Source organism: Cricetulus griseus, chromosome 7 (assembly GCF_003668045.3).
Source record: "Cricetulus griseus strain 17A/GY chromosome 7, alternate assembly CriGri-PICRH-1.0, whole genome shotgun sequence".
In the NCBI taxonomy this organism is placed as follows: Eukaryota; Metazoa; Chordata; class Mammalia; order Rodentia; family Cricetidae; genus Cricetulus; species Cricetulus griseus.
The window spans coordinates 109,918,663-109,934,583 of record NC_048600.1 but is presented as its reverse complement, the minus strand read 5'-3'; the positions used below and the strand labels follow the sequence as shown (position 1 = coordinate 109,934,583).

The 15,921-nt window shown below is 46.6% G+C and overlaps 1 protein-coding gene and 1 long non-coding RNA gene across 4 annotated transcripts; one reads left to right on the top strand and one right to left on the bottom strand.

The window, feature by feature from the left end:
- Positions 1-2,522: 2,522 nt before the first annotated feature.
- Positions 2,523-3,350, bottom strand: LOC118239179. Its single transcript, XR_004770849.1, has 2 exons — positions 3,019-3,350; positions 2,523-2,628 (listed from the first exon to the last, which is right to left on the bottom strand). It is a non-coding gene; the product is annotated as an uncharacterized LOC118239179 (long non-coding RNA).
- Positions 3,351-3,536: 186 nt separating this feature from the next.
- Snx11 (sorting nexin 11) lies at positions 3,537-14,547 on the top strand. 3 transcript variants are annotated; one of them, XM_027424207.2, is made up of 8 exons: positions 3,537-3,653; positions 6,170-6,229; positions 7,181-7,235; positions 7,969-8,055; positions 8,345-8,445; positions 10,726-10,821; positions 11,557-11,769; positions 13,095-14,547. In XM_027424207.2, exons 3-8 carry the CDS (start codon positions 7,194-7,196, stop codon positions 13,366-13,368), a joined length of 813 nt encoding a protein of 270 aa, XP_027280008.1. In that variant the 5' UTR covers positions 3,537-3,653; positions 6,170-6,229; positions 7,181-7,193; the 3' UTR covers positions 13,369-14,547. The 3 variants fall into 3 exon arrangements, with proteins under 3 accessions (XP_027280008.1, XP_027280010.1, XP_027280009.1); XM_027424208.2 differs by lacking the exon at positions 3,537-3,653 and adding an exon at positions 4,392-4,465; XM_027424209.2 differs by lacking the exon at positions 6,170-6,229 and having other exon boundaries at positions 3,557-3,653.
- The last annotated feature ends 1,374 nt before the right edge of the window (positions 14,548-15,921 follow it).

Here is a 15,921-nt window from a genome sequence, read left to right as displayed (position 1 = left end):
TCACATTGATTCCCTGATAGTTAAGTTTGATTAAAATATGTACTTGTAAGCCACATACCTCTGACTTTGACTAGTTCTGGCTTTTGCATATATATATATATATATATATATATATATGCAATAATATATATATATTGGGGTCTTGCAGGGCGGTGGTGGCACACGCCTTTAATCCCATCACTTGGGAGGCAGAGGCAGGTGGATCTCTGTGAGTTCGAGACCAGCCTGGTCTCCAGAGTGACTGCCAGGATAGGCTCCAAAGCTACACAGAGAAACCCTGTCTCGAAAAACCAACAAAAATAAATAAATAAATAAAAATAAAAAATTGTGGGGTCTTGGGGTTGGAGAGATGGCTCAGTGGTTAAGAAGTCCTGAGTTCAATCCCCCCCATCCACATGGTGACTCACAGCCTGTGGTGGGATCTGTTGCCCTCTTCTGGCATGCAGGTGCTTATGCAGGTAGAGCACCATAAACAAGAATAAATAGATTTTAAAAAAACAAACAAACAAAAAAACAGACAAAAACCTTTGAGCCAGATGGTGGCAGCACATGCCTTTAATCCCAGCTGAGGCAGGTGGATCTCTGTGAGTTCCAGGCCAGCCTGGTCTACAGAACTAGTTCCAGGACAACTAGAGAAACCCTACACAGAGAAACCCTGTCTCAAAAAACAAAACAAAAAAATCGTGAGGTCTTTTGTAGCTCAGATTGACCTTAGAACTCCATCTTAACCTCCTCAGTGCTAGGATTATATATGTTTGACCAGGCCCAACTTTTTAAATATATGTTATATACAAAGTTTGGAGGTATTTTTAACATGTCTGCATTTTGACCAAGACCTGTGTGGCATCTTCCACTGTAGCATTGTGCTAGCTCTCAATATGTTTTTTTTTATAGTTTTATGTATTTTAATAGCAAACTTACAGGAACAGCACAGAAGACAGACAACATTAAGAACATGTACTTGCATGCAGGACAGCTCAGTTAGAAAAGTATAGTGAATGGATGGAATCTACTGTATGATAAAAATGCTACAAACACCATTTAGTTGCCGTCAATAAGAAATTTACTTATTTAAAAAAATCCAAATGCTGGCATTGTCCAGAAAATTTTAACAGGTTTATTTATAATTGTTATAAAGTTGAACTGTTGAAATGTGTTCACTGAAACATTTTGCTTGCATTAATGCTTTACATCTTGCATTTATATTAAAAATTCACACACAAATGAAAATGGAAAAACTGCCAATACCTGATTTCTGTCCCCTATTTTTCCACTCGCAATCATATACTTAGGTACCTTTTGACCCCATGGAAAAAATATCTAACATTCAGAACTACTGATAACAGGAAGAGGAAAAAAATTTTTGAGAATGAAATGTTTCCCCTCATAGTGGACTCTTAAGCACGTTTTCTGAGTATGCGTCGTGCTAGCTGGATATCCTGTCTCAAGAAGAAAAAAAAAAAAGAGAAAGAAAGAAAGGCAAAATTTTTACCTTTGGAAATTTGGTGTCTATCATCATGAATCTAACAACTTCCTGGAAGTTTCCTGATGACAACAGTGATGATATTAACATTATTAATTTTTTTTGATGGGATTGGAGCGATGGATGGCTCAGTTGTTAAGAGCATTTGCTGTTTGTTTGTTTGTTTTTGTTTTTGTTTTTCGAGACAGGGTTTCTCTGTATTGCTTTGGAGGTTATCCTGGCACACTGGTTTTGTAGACCAGGTTGGCCTCGAACTCACAGAGGTCTGCCTGCCTGGGATTAAAGGTGTGCGCCACCAACGCCCAGCATGCATTTGCTGCTCTTGCATAGGATCGAGGTTCAGTTCCCAAGCATCCACATTTGGGTGGCTCACAACCTTCTGTAACTCCAGTTCCAGAGGATCTGATCCCCTCTTCTGGCTTCCATGGACACCTGCACACACAAGTGGTACATATAAAGTCATGCAACTTCATATACAGACACATAAGTAAAAATAAAGCTTTAAAAGGAAGCCACTACTTGTTAACTGGGCATTATGGTGCACACCTGCAGTCTTAGTATTTGTGTGACTGAGGCAGGAGGATTGCACATTGTGCATTTGAGGTAATCTTAGTCTATATAGTTAGTTCCCAGGCTAGATAAAGAGATTTATCTTAAAATCAAAGGAGAGACAGATATGGGAAGGAGAGTACTATTTGATGTTTTGTTATAGCAAAAGACTATTCATTATTTTTAGAGAAGGCTAAAAAAGGCCTTTTCCATTGATATGCTTGTGCTGGGCTAGATTTTCTTCACATACTAAAACAATTGAGCATGAAAGAGAAACAAACAAACAAACAAAAAGATTTGGAACTGGAGAAATGACTCAGAGGTTAAGAGCAATTTCTGCTCTTGCATAGGACCATGGTTCAGTTCCCAGATCCCCACAGTGGCTCCAACCATTTGTAACTCCAGCGCCAGGAAATCTGATACCCTCATCTGACCTCTGAGGGTTCCAGGTAGGCCTCCATACTTACAGGTGAAACACTCATACACAAAATAAAAAGAAACATTTATTTTTGGTGTGTGTGTATATGTATGCCTCGGATCCACTGGAGTTGGAATTACAGTTGATAGCTGCCGGATGTGGGTGCTGAATTCATCTTCTGTAAGAGGGAACAAACACTCTTAAACTCTGAGCCATTTCTTCAGCTCCCGTTTGGTTGTTTTTGAGACAGGGTCTTAGGTAGCCCTGGCTAGGCTGAAACTCATTATGTAGTTGGCAATGGCCTTCAATTCCTGCCTCTACTTGCAAGTTCTGGGATTACAGGTGTAAAATTATCTTTTTAACAGATGACGAAGGTTTTGGTTTATTTATTTATTTTATTGTGTTTTGAGATTGACCCTTACTCTGTAGCCTGGGTGGTTTGGAACTCACTAATGTAGCTTTAATCTTCCTAGTGTTAGGATTCCTTGCGTGAGCCCTTCTATTGCCTTAAGAGGAATCTTGATGTCACCAGAGTTAGCATTTTCACCAGCTTTTCCTTGCTTGTTACCTGCGCGATCCTGCTTTGGGCTTGTCTCGGGGAGTCACTGTGAGTTGTCAGCCTTCTCGCTTGGTTTTTGCCGGGATAATCTGCGTCTTTTCCAAATCTAACCGGCAGTGCCCTTGACAGTTCAGCTGAGGAACTGCAACCTCCAAGGTTCAAACAGGGACTCTCTGGAGATCTTAGTGAAGCTCCAGGAACGCGTGGAACCTCCCCACACCTCTGACAACTGTAACACCCCTACGGATACCTCGGATCCCAAGATGCTCTCGCAGACCTTTAATGACGCTCCCTGCGCGCTGATTGGCGCGCCTGACAGAGGTGGGCGGGACTCGACACTGGAGTGGACGTTGAGGGGTTTCTGTCCTCTCGCGCTCCACCTCCAGCGCCCCAGCAATTTCCGGAAAGATCCGGATTGCTGCTCAAGTCTGGGCGGGGCGGAGAGCGACCGCTGACCCGCGATCGCCACTGAGAGCCCTGGCCTGCAGGGGTGGGGCGTCCTGGACACTCAGGATTGGTCCGTCGGGAAACGCCTCCCGTCGTGCACCGGGGCGCCGGCGACTCACCCGGAAGGAGAAGCCGGAATTCGGGCTGTCTGGTGCGGTGCTGAGGGTGTCGCTGTAGAGAGCTGCTGCTGCTCTCAGGTGAGGGGGCGTGGGCGGAGCCGGGCTCGTAGGTGCTGCTGGGGTGGAGGGGGGACCCCGGCTCGAGGAGCAGTGGTGGCATTTGAGTGTTGGCCTCGTTTGACATGCTGCCGCCCGGTGTGAAAGTGAGGGCTTGCTGGGGACCCAGCAAAAAAGGAAGCCTGGCTTTTCAGTTTACCTTGAGAATAGAAGATGTCTTTCGTCCCAAGTTTAACCGGAAAAGGAGAAGGCGCCTGTTTCTATTTTCCATCTAGTTTGATAAGAATGAAAGGGAATGACCAGAGTCAGGGTTCGGGGGTATCTATCCAACTGGCCGGGAGTGGGAGAAAATGGCAGATATTTTTCGCAGATACTGGAAATTATGGTCGCCTTTGTTATTTCCAGGTGAAATGAAAAGGTTTATCTCCTGAAAGGTGGGACAGCTGCTTGCTGGACTGCTTGGTGTGTCTGTCCGGCGCGAGAGCTTCCTCTAACATCTGTGGGCATTTAGGAAGGCGAGGTTTTTGAGTTGCAAAAGTTGTTGACACCAAAGGCTCAAGAATGAGTAAGGCGGCAGGCTCCTCGGCGCAATCGTTTTATAGTCTGATTTGTTTTTAACGTGTCTCTTGAAATAGTTTAAGTGGTAGAAAAAATGAGGGGTAGGCCTTGAATTGCTCCCCTGAATTAGCAGTTGTGAGCTTTACAGTGCATCAGCTTTGTATACAGCAAAAGATCTGGTTCTTCTTCAGGACTTTTGGTGCTGATACTGCTGAGGGAAGCAAACAGCACTACGGATGTGATGGGAAAGGCCCTGGAAATGTAGTTAGCACTGAGTAAGTTTCTAACCCGTGGAGGTCACTTGATTTTATCCTTCCTATCTCTGGGTCGTATAGCTAAAGTTAAGAACTTGATGCTTCTCCAGGAATGGACTGAGTTTCATTTTCTTCCAAGGAGTGGGAAGGAAATGGATGGAGAATAGTGGTTGTTAGAAATGGAGCCTAAATTTTACTTACTGGACAGTGGAGGTGGAGTTAGGAGCCAGCCTGGTCTACTACAGAGTGAGTTCTAGGACAGCCAGGGCTGTTAAACAGAGAAACCCTGCTGTAGGGGAGACACTGTAGTCCCGCCTCCTAGGAGCTAGGTACAGGTGTGCTTGACTACGCCTCTGGATGACTCGTGGGGAGTTCTTAAAGGGGCCGCAGAGCTCCTTCCTGCTGCTCCCCTAGGGCAGACAGGACTTTTCCTGTCTCCCTCTTCTCTTCTCTGTATCTGTGTCTCTTTACCTCTTTTCTCTTCACTTTCTAATAAAACTTCCCACTTAAAAAAAAAAAAAAAAAAAAAAGGGGCCGCAGAGACGTGGGAGTCTCTCTCTCTCTGGCCTCCCTAGCTTGCTGCCTCTGGGCACACTCTGGCTTGCGTTTGCCTGGTGTTTATCTGAATAAAGGTATCTTAACCCCACGGACTACAGCTCGATTTCAATCACGCTATACCCTGCCTTGAAAAGTCAATAAATAAATAAAAATAAAAAAGAAAGAAAGAAGAAACGGAGTCTAGGTTTTTTTTCAGTATTTTTCAGTATACTAGTTTCAGTATTTTAAGGAATCATAAACCAGAACTTCCTCGGTGCCCTTTAAACTTAGGTTTAAGCATATAAACACATGGAGTCTTAGAGGCTTTGAATTTTTAAAAGACAGTTTATGATTGTTTCTATGTGATATTAGCTTCACAATAAAGGAAAAAACTTCCACTTGGGGGTGCTGCTGGCCCCTTTCAAACTCTTCTTTAGACCGAAGCTATGATGACTGTTTAGTTATTGAGCTAGAGTCTTGAATTTCACAGAGCTTTCCAGGCAGAGAAGTGTCAACTCTTTTCTTGTCATCTTTCCTACTGTACTACAAAAAGACACTTGGGAATGTTTAACTCTCGGTTCCTATGCTAGCAGATTAGCAAATGCCTATAAAGAAAAAGGGGTGGGGAACCCCAGGAGGTTAATTATTCACATCGTCTGTCTTCTATTTTTGGTCACAGGCCTTTGTCTGATTCCGTTTGGACTGTTAGTCTAGGTTATTGGGGAATTGGAGTTTCCTGAATTTCAGTTCAGGGCCTGTTGGAGGTGGTGACTGCAGCTGATGAAAAATCAGATTGTCAGCAAGAATGCTGTTTATTAGGGTGTAGAAATCACAAAACCTTGGGCTTGCTCCACAATGTAGCTCACTTTTGTCATCTGCCATGTAGCTTTGTCCCCGAATGCAAAGTCTGTCTGTAGAAGTGAGACCTTCTGGGATATTGGAAAGAATTGCAAAAGCTGTTTGCTCTGCTAATTTCATGCTGTAAATGAGTTCCCCCTCTTTTGAAACATTAGCCCTGTGTTAGCAAAACATAAAATAGACGGAAGCTCATTATGCACTCTTGTAATGGTAAGGCAGAACTAATAAGAGAATGTGTTTAAAATTAATTGTGGGACTGTAAAAATGAGTGGGTGTGTGAATGGGCACGGGAGGAGGGGAGGGAGAGCTTAGACAGTCTTGTTTTCCCAGGAGCCAGCCCGGATCATTTGTTGGCAGTACATATTGGCTGAAGTCAGTTTTCATTTCAAGGTAAATTGGAAAGGGAAATTAAACCTTATTGTTTTGCTCTTAAGAGAGAGGAAGGAGGTGGCGGCGGCAGCCAGGGTGGATGCTGTTGGAGTGGGTCTAGGAGTAACAAGATTAGTGCTGTATTTTAACAGAAGGTGACATCATGGGCCCCGTTGGAATCCAGCAACCCTGTGCTGCAGCCTTCATGGTCCCCTTGCTGGAGTGGGCGATGTCGCCGTACACGTAAACTACCACACTGGGGGAAATGAGAGGCTTAGGCTTTAATGAATCTTTACAAAGGAGCAGAATGCATCCTGAGTTGACCCTCGAAGCTGTGGGGTGCTTGGGCAGAGGTACAAACCGGATGGCATGTCAGGATTGGAAATGATTACAATGGTTGGCTCCAGTTCTAGAGAGCTGATAAGGGAAGGTGGTAACTGTAACTGGACCATTCAGTTGGCTGCTCCCGGGAGCACTCCAGCTCAATGACTCACCTGTCTGGAGGGGACTTTGGTTAGCAAGAGAGATTGCTGGAGCATTGATATTCGTAGGGACTGGGTTGTCTCTAAACAACCAGGAGGGGGTGCTGTTACGCTCCATTTCAAAGCTGTGCTCCCCTATACTGCCAAGCCAAAATCCTCAGGCAAAAGTTTTACAAGGGAACCTCCCTGCTTTTCTGGCTACCCACGACACACTCTCCACATATCCCAACAAGCTCTAGGTTGAGGAGGCCTTGTGGAGGGTCCCAGGAGAAGTCTGAGAATGGAGACAAATTCCCTGGGGCTTGCCACTGACTAATGTGGGTGTTTTTCCTATCCCCTTTAGAGTTTCACACATCATAACTGGGGAGCAGGAAGTTAACCTGGGTTTCCCCAAGGGCTATATACTAAAACCTTTTGGGGTTTTGCCCTGACAAAACCTGGTAAGGACAGACTTGCTAACTGTGCTTGTTCCTGTGTCTTCTGCCCTCAGATGTTTTCTTCCGATGGGCTTTTGGTGTAGGATGTTGGAGAACCAAGAGCTGGAGGTAAGAGTGGGCCACAGGTGGGTCAGAGTTGGAGGGCCTTTTAGGAGAAGGGGACACTGATGCAGATCATGGTCTGTAGTGTGGTTTCCTCTGGTAATACCCTTGGTGTTTCTGATGAGCTCAGAATAAAGCCAGGTGAAGGAAATCACTAGCTGATTTGTACATGCTGAGAAGTGAGTACATTTTGACTAACTTTTCCATTGGTTGGAATGTACTAGAATGTAAGCTTTTTGTTTTCTTGTGGGGGGTGGGGGTGCAGTATTTCAAGACAGGGTTTCTCTGTGTAGTTTTGGAGCCTATCCTGCAACTCTGTGTAGACCAGGCTGGCCTTGAACTTAAAGTGATCCACCTGCCTCTGCCTCCTGAGTGCTGGGACTAAAGGCATGTGCCACTGCTGCCCAGCAAGTTTTGTTTCTTGTTTATGCTCTATCTTAGTACAGTGCCTGGCATAGGTATTTGTATCGAGTGGAGAAATGATTGGGAATTGATACTGAATTGGAAACCTTGGTAACTACTGTGTGGTCAGAGCTGCCTTGCTAGCAAGGCCTGGTGCCTTATGATCTCAACGCTTGGGAGGCAGATGTGTGAAAAATGCCACATGTTCAAGGCAAGAAGTCTACACAGTGAGTTCCAGGCCAGCTGGGCTCCAAAGTCAAAACCAAACCACTTTCTTTCTGTGTGACTGAGCTGAAGCTGAGGGAGCCTTTTTTTTTTTTTTTGTAAACACCTGCAGGAGGTGATCACAGTGCGTGTTCAGGACCCCCGGGTGCAGAATGAGGGCTCCTGGAATTCTTACGTGGACTATAAGATATTCCTTCATGTGAGTCACGCTTCTGTAATGGGGTCAACTGCAGGGCTATGGGCTGTGCTGAAGTAGAAATGATTTGTGGGTGTTCTCAACAGCCTGAGACAAAAGATTTAGAAGAAAAGGCATGTGGAGAAGAAAGAGTACAAGGTGTAATTGTGAATTGTTTTCAGTCTGTCTAGTGGCACCTTGGTCTGGGGATCAGTGGCCTGATAATTTGGCCCCTTAATGAGAGTGATAGTGGCGAATTCATATAGACTTAGTCTTTTTCCATTTAACCCTTTTTTATGAACTTCTCTTGTAGACAAACAGCAAGGCCTTTACCGCCAAGACCTCCTGTGTGAGGCGCCGCTACCGTGAATTCGTGTGGCTGAGGAAGCAGCTTCAGAGGAATGCGGGTTTGGTGTGAGTTTGCCCTTGCTGCCTTCTCAGGTCTGAACAGACTCTTTGGTGATTATGTAGACTTCACAGAGAACTAAGGAATGTTCCTCCTTAGAACATGCCAGGCACTAAAGAACTACTTTAAATCAGTGTTTCAGTCAGTGAAAGAAAACCAACATTCTCCTTTCTAGTTATTTGACTTAGCAAAACTTTTTTTTTTTTTTGGTTTTTCGAGACAGGGTTTCTCTGTAGCTTTGGAGCCTATCCTGGCACTCGTTCTGTAGACCAGGCTGGCCTCGAACTCACAGAGATCCGTCTGCCTCTGCCTCCCGAGTGCTGGGATTAGAGGCGTGCGCTACCAACACCCAGCTGACGCAAAACTTCAGTGCCTGGTATGTTGTAAGTTGTCTTCTCTGTGAACTGGAGGTTTCTTCCTTTTTTAAGGCAGGTTCCACTATGTAGTCCAAGTTGGCCTTGAAGTTGCAAGCTTCAGTGGCAGCATCTGGAGTGCTGGGATTATAGGCATAGATTACCACACCTAGATACATTTTTTTTTTTTTTTCCTTTTGGAGACATGGTCTTGTAGCCCAGGTTGGCCTTGAACTGTTGATTCTCTGGCCGTTAACTCCCTTCGTTTACTTCAGAGTGGTTGGGATTGCTCACTGGTAGATAGTCTGCCCAGTTAGTTACCATGGGGTATCCAGGTGATTCCCTTAGTTCCTTTCCTCTAGGCTGGTTCGGGTGTCTGTCTGCCCATCTGCCTCTGTCTGTTGTTCTCTCTGTGAGGGTGTCTGTGTATCTTTCTCTCCTTTTCTTCTTTTGTATGTTGGGGATTGAACTCAGGGCTTGTGTGTGGCTGGCAATCACTATCACTGAATTATGTCTTTAGCCCTGGCTGCTTGTTATCTATGTTTTAATGTGTTCCCTGTGCTTTATAATAGAAGCTAAGAAAGTTTAACAGTAACTTGCTATAACTCATCTCATTTTTAGCAAATTCTAGGGCTAGAGCAGTCTTATTTATTTATTTATTTTGGAGGTAGAGCCTGTGTGTGTATGTAGCTCTCGGCTGGCCTCAAATGTTCCCTCCATCTTCTTGCTTTAGACTGCTGAGTAGTTGAGATTATAGACACAGGGCAACATGTCTGACTTGGAGTAGATAGTTTTAATTTTTATGCAGGGACCCAGAATTCTATGCTTTAAGTTTCTTCCAGTAATGGAGCTGGAAGCTGGGCAGATGGCTATTGGTAAAATGATTGTTGTGAAGCATAAGGAACTGAGTACCATGTGAAAAGCCTGTAATCCAGTGCTGGGAGACTGAGACAGGAATCCTAGGGACTTGATGGCCAGCTAGTCTAGCCAAGTGGATGAGCTCTGGGTTCAGTAAGAGACTCAGTTTGAACAACTGAAGTGGAGGGTGAGTGAGGAAGATAGCCTATATCAACGCCTGGCTTCCACATGTACGTGTATGCACGTGCTCCCCCACCCCAGTGCAAAGCACAACAGCAGTAGAGCTCGGTGAGTAGAGCGGGCCCATAGTGCTACCACTTAGGAAGCAGACACAAGAGGATCACTGCCTGTTCCAGGCGAACCAGAGCTATGCAGCACAGTGAGGCTGTGTGTCAGAAATCCCCCAAAGGGGCTGGAGAGGTGGCTCGGTAGTTAAGAGCCCTTGTTGCTCTTGCAGAGGGCCTGGGTGTGGCAACCCATACTAAGTTGCCTATAACTACCTGTAATTATAGTTCCAGGGGGTCTGAGTCCCTCTTCTGGCCTCTCTGGGTACTGTGCACACCTGGTGCACATATCACCAAGCAAGCACTTACATATACGAAGACAAAAGTGATTGATGTTGGAAGTGGTGTGCTAGATGCAGTGGTGGAGCAGCATGCGTTTGGAATCATAGACCTAGCTACTAGCTGTGGTGTATCAATGAGACAGGGTTTCCCTGTATACATAATCCTGGTTGTCCTGGAATTGACTTGGTAGACCAGGCTGACTTTGAACTTGGAGACCTCCTGCCTCTACCTCCCAAGTTGCTGGCTGACAGTGGGAATTTTATATCATCTCTCTGGCTTTCTAAATGGACACTAATATTTTTCTCATGGGGTTTTTAGGAGGATTAAGTGCCATGTTTGTGGACACGTGATGCAAGATGCCTGCCATAGGTCATGCCGTCAGCCAGGGTCAGCCCTGTCATGTCCCCTACTGAATGATGATCAGATTGATCGGGCCTCTTTCCAGGGGCTTATTTTGGGTGGGATTGGAGTGATGCTTCACTTACCTTGAGTGTTATACTTGCTTCCACAGGCCGGTACCTGAACTTCCTGGGAAGTCCACTTTCTTTGGCAGCTCTGATGAGTTCATTGAGAAGCGACGGCAAGGTCTACAGCATTTCCTAGAACAGTGAGTGGACATGCTGGGTTAGCGCTGGCCACTGCTGTGGAGGCAGGGCCGTAGAAGGTGCTAGGCAGGATGCAAACCCCGAACCTGCTCATGCAGCCACATTTGTGGTGGCTTGCTTTCCTGTGCCCTCCCATCTCCAATACTCCATGAAGCCAAAGCCTGGCTGGGATGGGGATGATGGGGATGATGGCGATAGTGATGATGGGGATGATGGGGATGATGGGGATAGGGATGATGGGGATGATGGGGATAGGGATGATGGGGATGATGGGGATAGGGATGATGGGGATAGGGGTGATGGGGATGATGGGGATGATGGCGATAGTGATGATGGGGATGATGGGGATGATAGGGATGATGGGGATGATGGCGATAGTGATGATGGGGATGATGGGGATGAAGGGGATAGGGATGATGGGGATGATGGGATGATGGGGATAGGGATGATGGGGATGATGGGGATAGGGATGATGGGGATGATGGGGATGATGGAGATGATGGGGATAGGGATGATGGGGATGATGGGGATGATGGAGATGATGGGGATAGGGATGATGGGGATGATGGAGATGATGGGGATGATGGGGATGATGGGGATGATGGGGATAGGGATGATGGGGATGGGGATGATGGGGATGATGGGGATAGGGATGATGGGGATGATGGGGATGATGGGGATGGGCATGGCACAGCTGCTCCATCACATGTTCTGTATTGTGCTCTCTGTTGCTCCAGGGTCCTACAGAGCGTGGTCCTTCTGTCAGATAGTCAGTTGCATCTCTTCCTCCAAAGCCAGCTCTCAGTGCCTGAGATTGAAGCCTGTGTCCAGGGCCGAGGCTCCCTGACTGTGTCAGATGCCATTCTTTGCTATGCTATGTCAAATTGCGGCTGGGCCCAGGAAGAGAGGCAAAGCACCTCTCACCTGGCTAAAGGAGACCAGCTTAACAGGTAACTGTAGGACCTGTTTAGGACCTTGGGCCTGGGATCACTTACCAGTGACACATGGATGTGTCATGGACCTCAGTGGCATGCCTTTGTGTTAGGGAAAGGAATGCCACAGAATTGATAGCCTTGGAAAAGGCCTGGTTCTCTATTTTGGATGGGAAACTAGCATTCCTGCTGAGACTCAGGGAGAAAGAAGGGGCAGCCTTCTTTGGCTGCCTTTTTTCTTTTGTTTATGGCAGAGTCTCACTCTGTGGTCTGTACTGGCCTGGAGTTCACTGTGTACCAGGCCAGTGTTCAACTTTTGGTGATCTTTCTGCTTCAGACGTGAGCTCAGGGGTTTCAGGTGTGTATACAGTGCTCTGTCAGTTTTAGAATACTTGTTTCTTCTTCTTCTCCCTCCTCCTCTTTTCTCTCTCTCTCTCTCTCTCTCTCTCTCTCTCTCTCTCTCTCTCTCTCTCTCTGTTGTTGTTTCATTGTGTAGCCCTAGCTGTATAGACCTACTCATTATGTAGGCTACTCGCTATGTAGAATAAACTGGTCTCAAACTCAACAGAGATCTGCCTGCCTCCTGACTGCTGGGATTGAAGGTGTGCACTGCCATACCAGGCTCTTTTTAAAAATTGATTAATTAGTTAATTATTGTGACTCGGGGGTTGGGGGGGGAGTGAAGTTGTGGGCTTCACTTGCATTAGGTGTATGTTCTACCACCAAGCCACCTCATTAGCTCTTAACATGTTCCTATTCTAAATGAAGAAATGCTACCCCAATGAGCAATGGCTGTCCGTTCCCCCTAGTAACCACAGTCTACTTTCTGTCTGGATCTGCCTGTTCGGACATTTCAAACACATGGAGTCATATGGCAGGTGTATCTGGCTTTTCCATATATATATATATATATATATTATATATATATATATATATTTATTTATGGTGGCTGGAGAGACAGCCGTGGGTGCTGGGAACTGAACTCTTATATTTTTGGTTGTGAGCCTAGCCTTTAATGGCTGAGCCATCTCTCCAGCCCTTAAATCATATTTTATTTTATTTGAGTGTGTGTGTTTGTGCATTATGTGTAGTCATGGCATGTATGTGGAGGTCAGAGGACCACTTGTTGGGGTCAGTTCTCTCCTCCTGCCATGTGGGTCCCGGGGGTTGAAGTAGGTCATCAAGCTTGGCAGTGGGGGTCTTTTACCCACTAAGTCATTGTGCTGGCTCCAGCATTTTTTCAGCACTTCATTCCTTTTTGTGGCTGACTATTTCACTAAATGAAATTTATTTATCTATGCCTGTCTCTTCATCTGTTCTTTTCCTTCCTCTTTTCCTTCCAGTTGCTGCTTTCTTCCAAGATCAGGCAGGAGGAGCTCTCCTTCCCCACCTCCCAGTGAAGAGAAGGACCACTTAGAAACGTGGGCTCCAGTGATCGACTCTGAGGGCCCATCCTTAGAAAGTCCCATGCTGCCACCCAACTCTTCACCATCATGCTGTGATATTGCAAGACCCGATGAGGGACTCTCTGTGACCCAGCCTGTGAGAAGGACTGTGGGAGGGGACCATGCTGTGCCTTTGGATCCTGGTCAGCTAGACACAGTGTGGGGAAAGTGAACTGTGGCTGAGCCCTAGGTTCTCTTGGGTGGTGGAGAAGATGCAGGCCACAGTCGCATTCAGGTGGGACTGGGCACAGGGCAGGTGTAGGGGAAGTTGGTCTGTTTAGCATCTTCCCTCCACATCTACTCAGGTTTGCTGTGCAGAGGTTGGTTGTGGCTGCCTGCTATATCTCCTCCATGGGAATAAACACCACATGGGTGTTTGTAAGTTAAGCACAGGGTCCAGAAGCTGTTGATTTTAAATAGAACTGTATTTACTTCCTCAGGAGCTGAGTTTCTTCAGGTGTTTGTTTAGACACAGGGCACTGCCATGGGTGAATGGTTTGGGGAACCTCTTCATGGCAGATTTATCTGCCGTATTGAATACTGTCCCAACAGAATGCTTCTGTTGTTATATTCCCATCTTGGCAGGCTGCAGTTTTTGTTGCAGTCCCTGGAGCATTTTGGTTGTGGGAGGCTGGCCTCTTACCTGTCTCCTTGTGTGGACAGGGTGGTGCTCCTTGCTTGTCAGTAACAGGCAGTGACATGACTCTTATTGCTGGAGTATCCAGTGTCTTCCAAGACCTTGGCAGGTTGAGTGGGGCCTGAGAGCTGTAGGCAAGCAGTTCAGGACCATCGAGGCCAAGTGGCTGGTTGCAGCCGGGGGAGGGGACAGTGCAGAGGTTTTGTTTTGGCAGAGGCATCTCTGGGCTGTTGTTTTCTGCTTCTAAAGCAGAGCTGGTGTTTCTGCAGGGGCAAAGCAGGCTCCTTTATGTTTTCTCTCTTAATAGCAACTCCCTGTCCCCAGGGCTTTAGCTGCCACAGTGCCCATTGCTGCATTGCAGGGAAGCCACATGCTCAATCCAGTGGGGGCACACAGGCTTTGTTTCTCATGGAAGTGAGGACTCTGGGGATGGAGATGAGGAACCACGTGGTTTTCTTCAGAGATTGAGCTCCTGCCCTCCTGCTGCTGAAACCCTGTCTGCAGGGGGTGGGGGGCTGGTAGCTGGAGTGCTAGGTGGGCTCTGCTGTGTTCACCTTGTTGTTGCTCTGCTCTTAGGTTTGTGTGTGCTTCCTCCCCTCTGGCCATCTGCCCGTCTGTGGGCTCTTTTACTACTAGCCTGTGTTGTGGGATTGTCATGGCATTTAGTTCAGAGTTGAGGGGTTTTGGCCTGAAATAAAATACAAGTATTTAAGACTGTTGTTGCAATTTGTGTCTAACAAGCTGTAGCAGGGAAGGAGGGAGTGAGAGCTGGCAGCAGTTACTTTCATAAATCATGAATTTATCAGCGTGGAAATAACACTCGCTGTAGAACTGTGTGCTGGAGATCTCCTGCATTGTGTGTGAGACTCAAGTTCACCGCTGCAGGAGGGGACTGTTTTCCACAGAGCCAGAATCCAGCTCTTCTCACAGTTCTGGGCATGAACCTTGTTAGGTATAATTTACCTGATGCTGCTTCCATCTTCGAAGCCTGTCTGAGGTGCCAGGTGCTAAAAGAGAAATAAAGTTTGTCAACAGGCAGATGCAAAGCCCTGGCTGGTGTTCATCCCTCCTTTCTGCCCACCTCCCCTGGGTCTCTCTTTTATATGATGCATCAGAGCGAAGCGAGGCTAGAAAACCTACAGAGGCAAATCCAAAATGTCAAAAGAAGTTCATTTAAAAGGGGGAAAAAACTCCATACACAACCCTCACAAAACCCGACAGATGCTAGGCTAATGGCATCCACTCTGCCGATTGGTGGGGATGGCTCATGAATATTAATGAGTCCAATGCTCCAAATGGTGCAGCTGTGAACCCAGCTGTGCCTGAAGCTCTCTGATCTCAAAACTTCCAGACAGGAGCCGGAGGTGGTCTGTGTCAATTCCCTACTCAGCCAAAAACCAGCAAGCTGGATTGGCCTTCTTCTGTTCTCCCCGCTCCTCCTGGAGTTGGTGCTAGGCAGCTAGCTCTGCCAGCAGGCTGGGCTGCTGGGACAGCAGGCGCTCTTCAGACATGGCTGTGATTTCTCAGACTCCCAGCTTTTTTAATGATCCATTAGCAGCAATGCGTACAACAGCCCCTCAGTTAATGTGAGGCCAGGCGCCGTCTCATCTCAGTCTTGTGCTGAGTCGAGTACTGGCTGGAGAAGATGTCCGAAGGAGAGCACTTTCCTAATAGCATGGGCCCATGTACCAGAAAAACAGCAACCATCGGTGAAAATTTCTTTTCGTCCAGGCGATGCTGGAGGCCTCCCTTGCATTTTTCTCTGTTCAGTGTGTGCTGAGGTCTAGCCACCACAGCTGGATGGCTTTTTCTGAGAGAGATGAGTCACTAGCTGTGGGGAGTGGCCGACTGAGTAGTCTTGTAGAACCAAAAGTGTTCTTTTCATTTTAATCTGAGGTTTGAGGCAAGTTTGGTGCCTGCTTTAGTCACAGCTACTTTTGTGACCCAAGTCTAGTCATCCCCTAAATCTGAGTTGTGGGAGGTTGGGGACCAGTGGAGAGTGACTGGAGGTTATTTGGTAGGGGACCAGTGGGGAGTGTCAGGAGGTTATTTGGTAGGGGCTCAATGAGGAGTGACTAGAGGTTATTC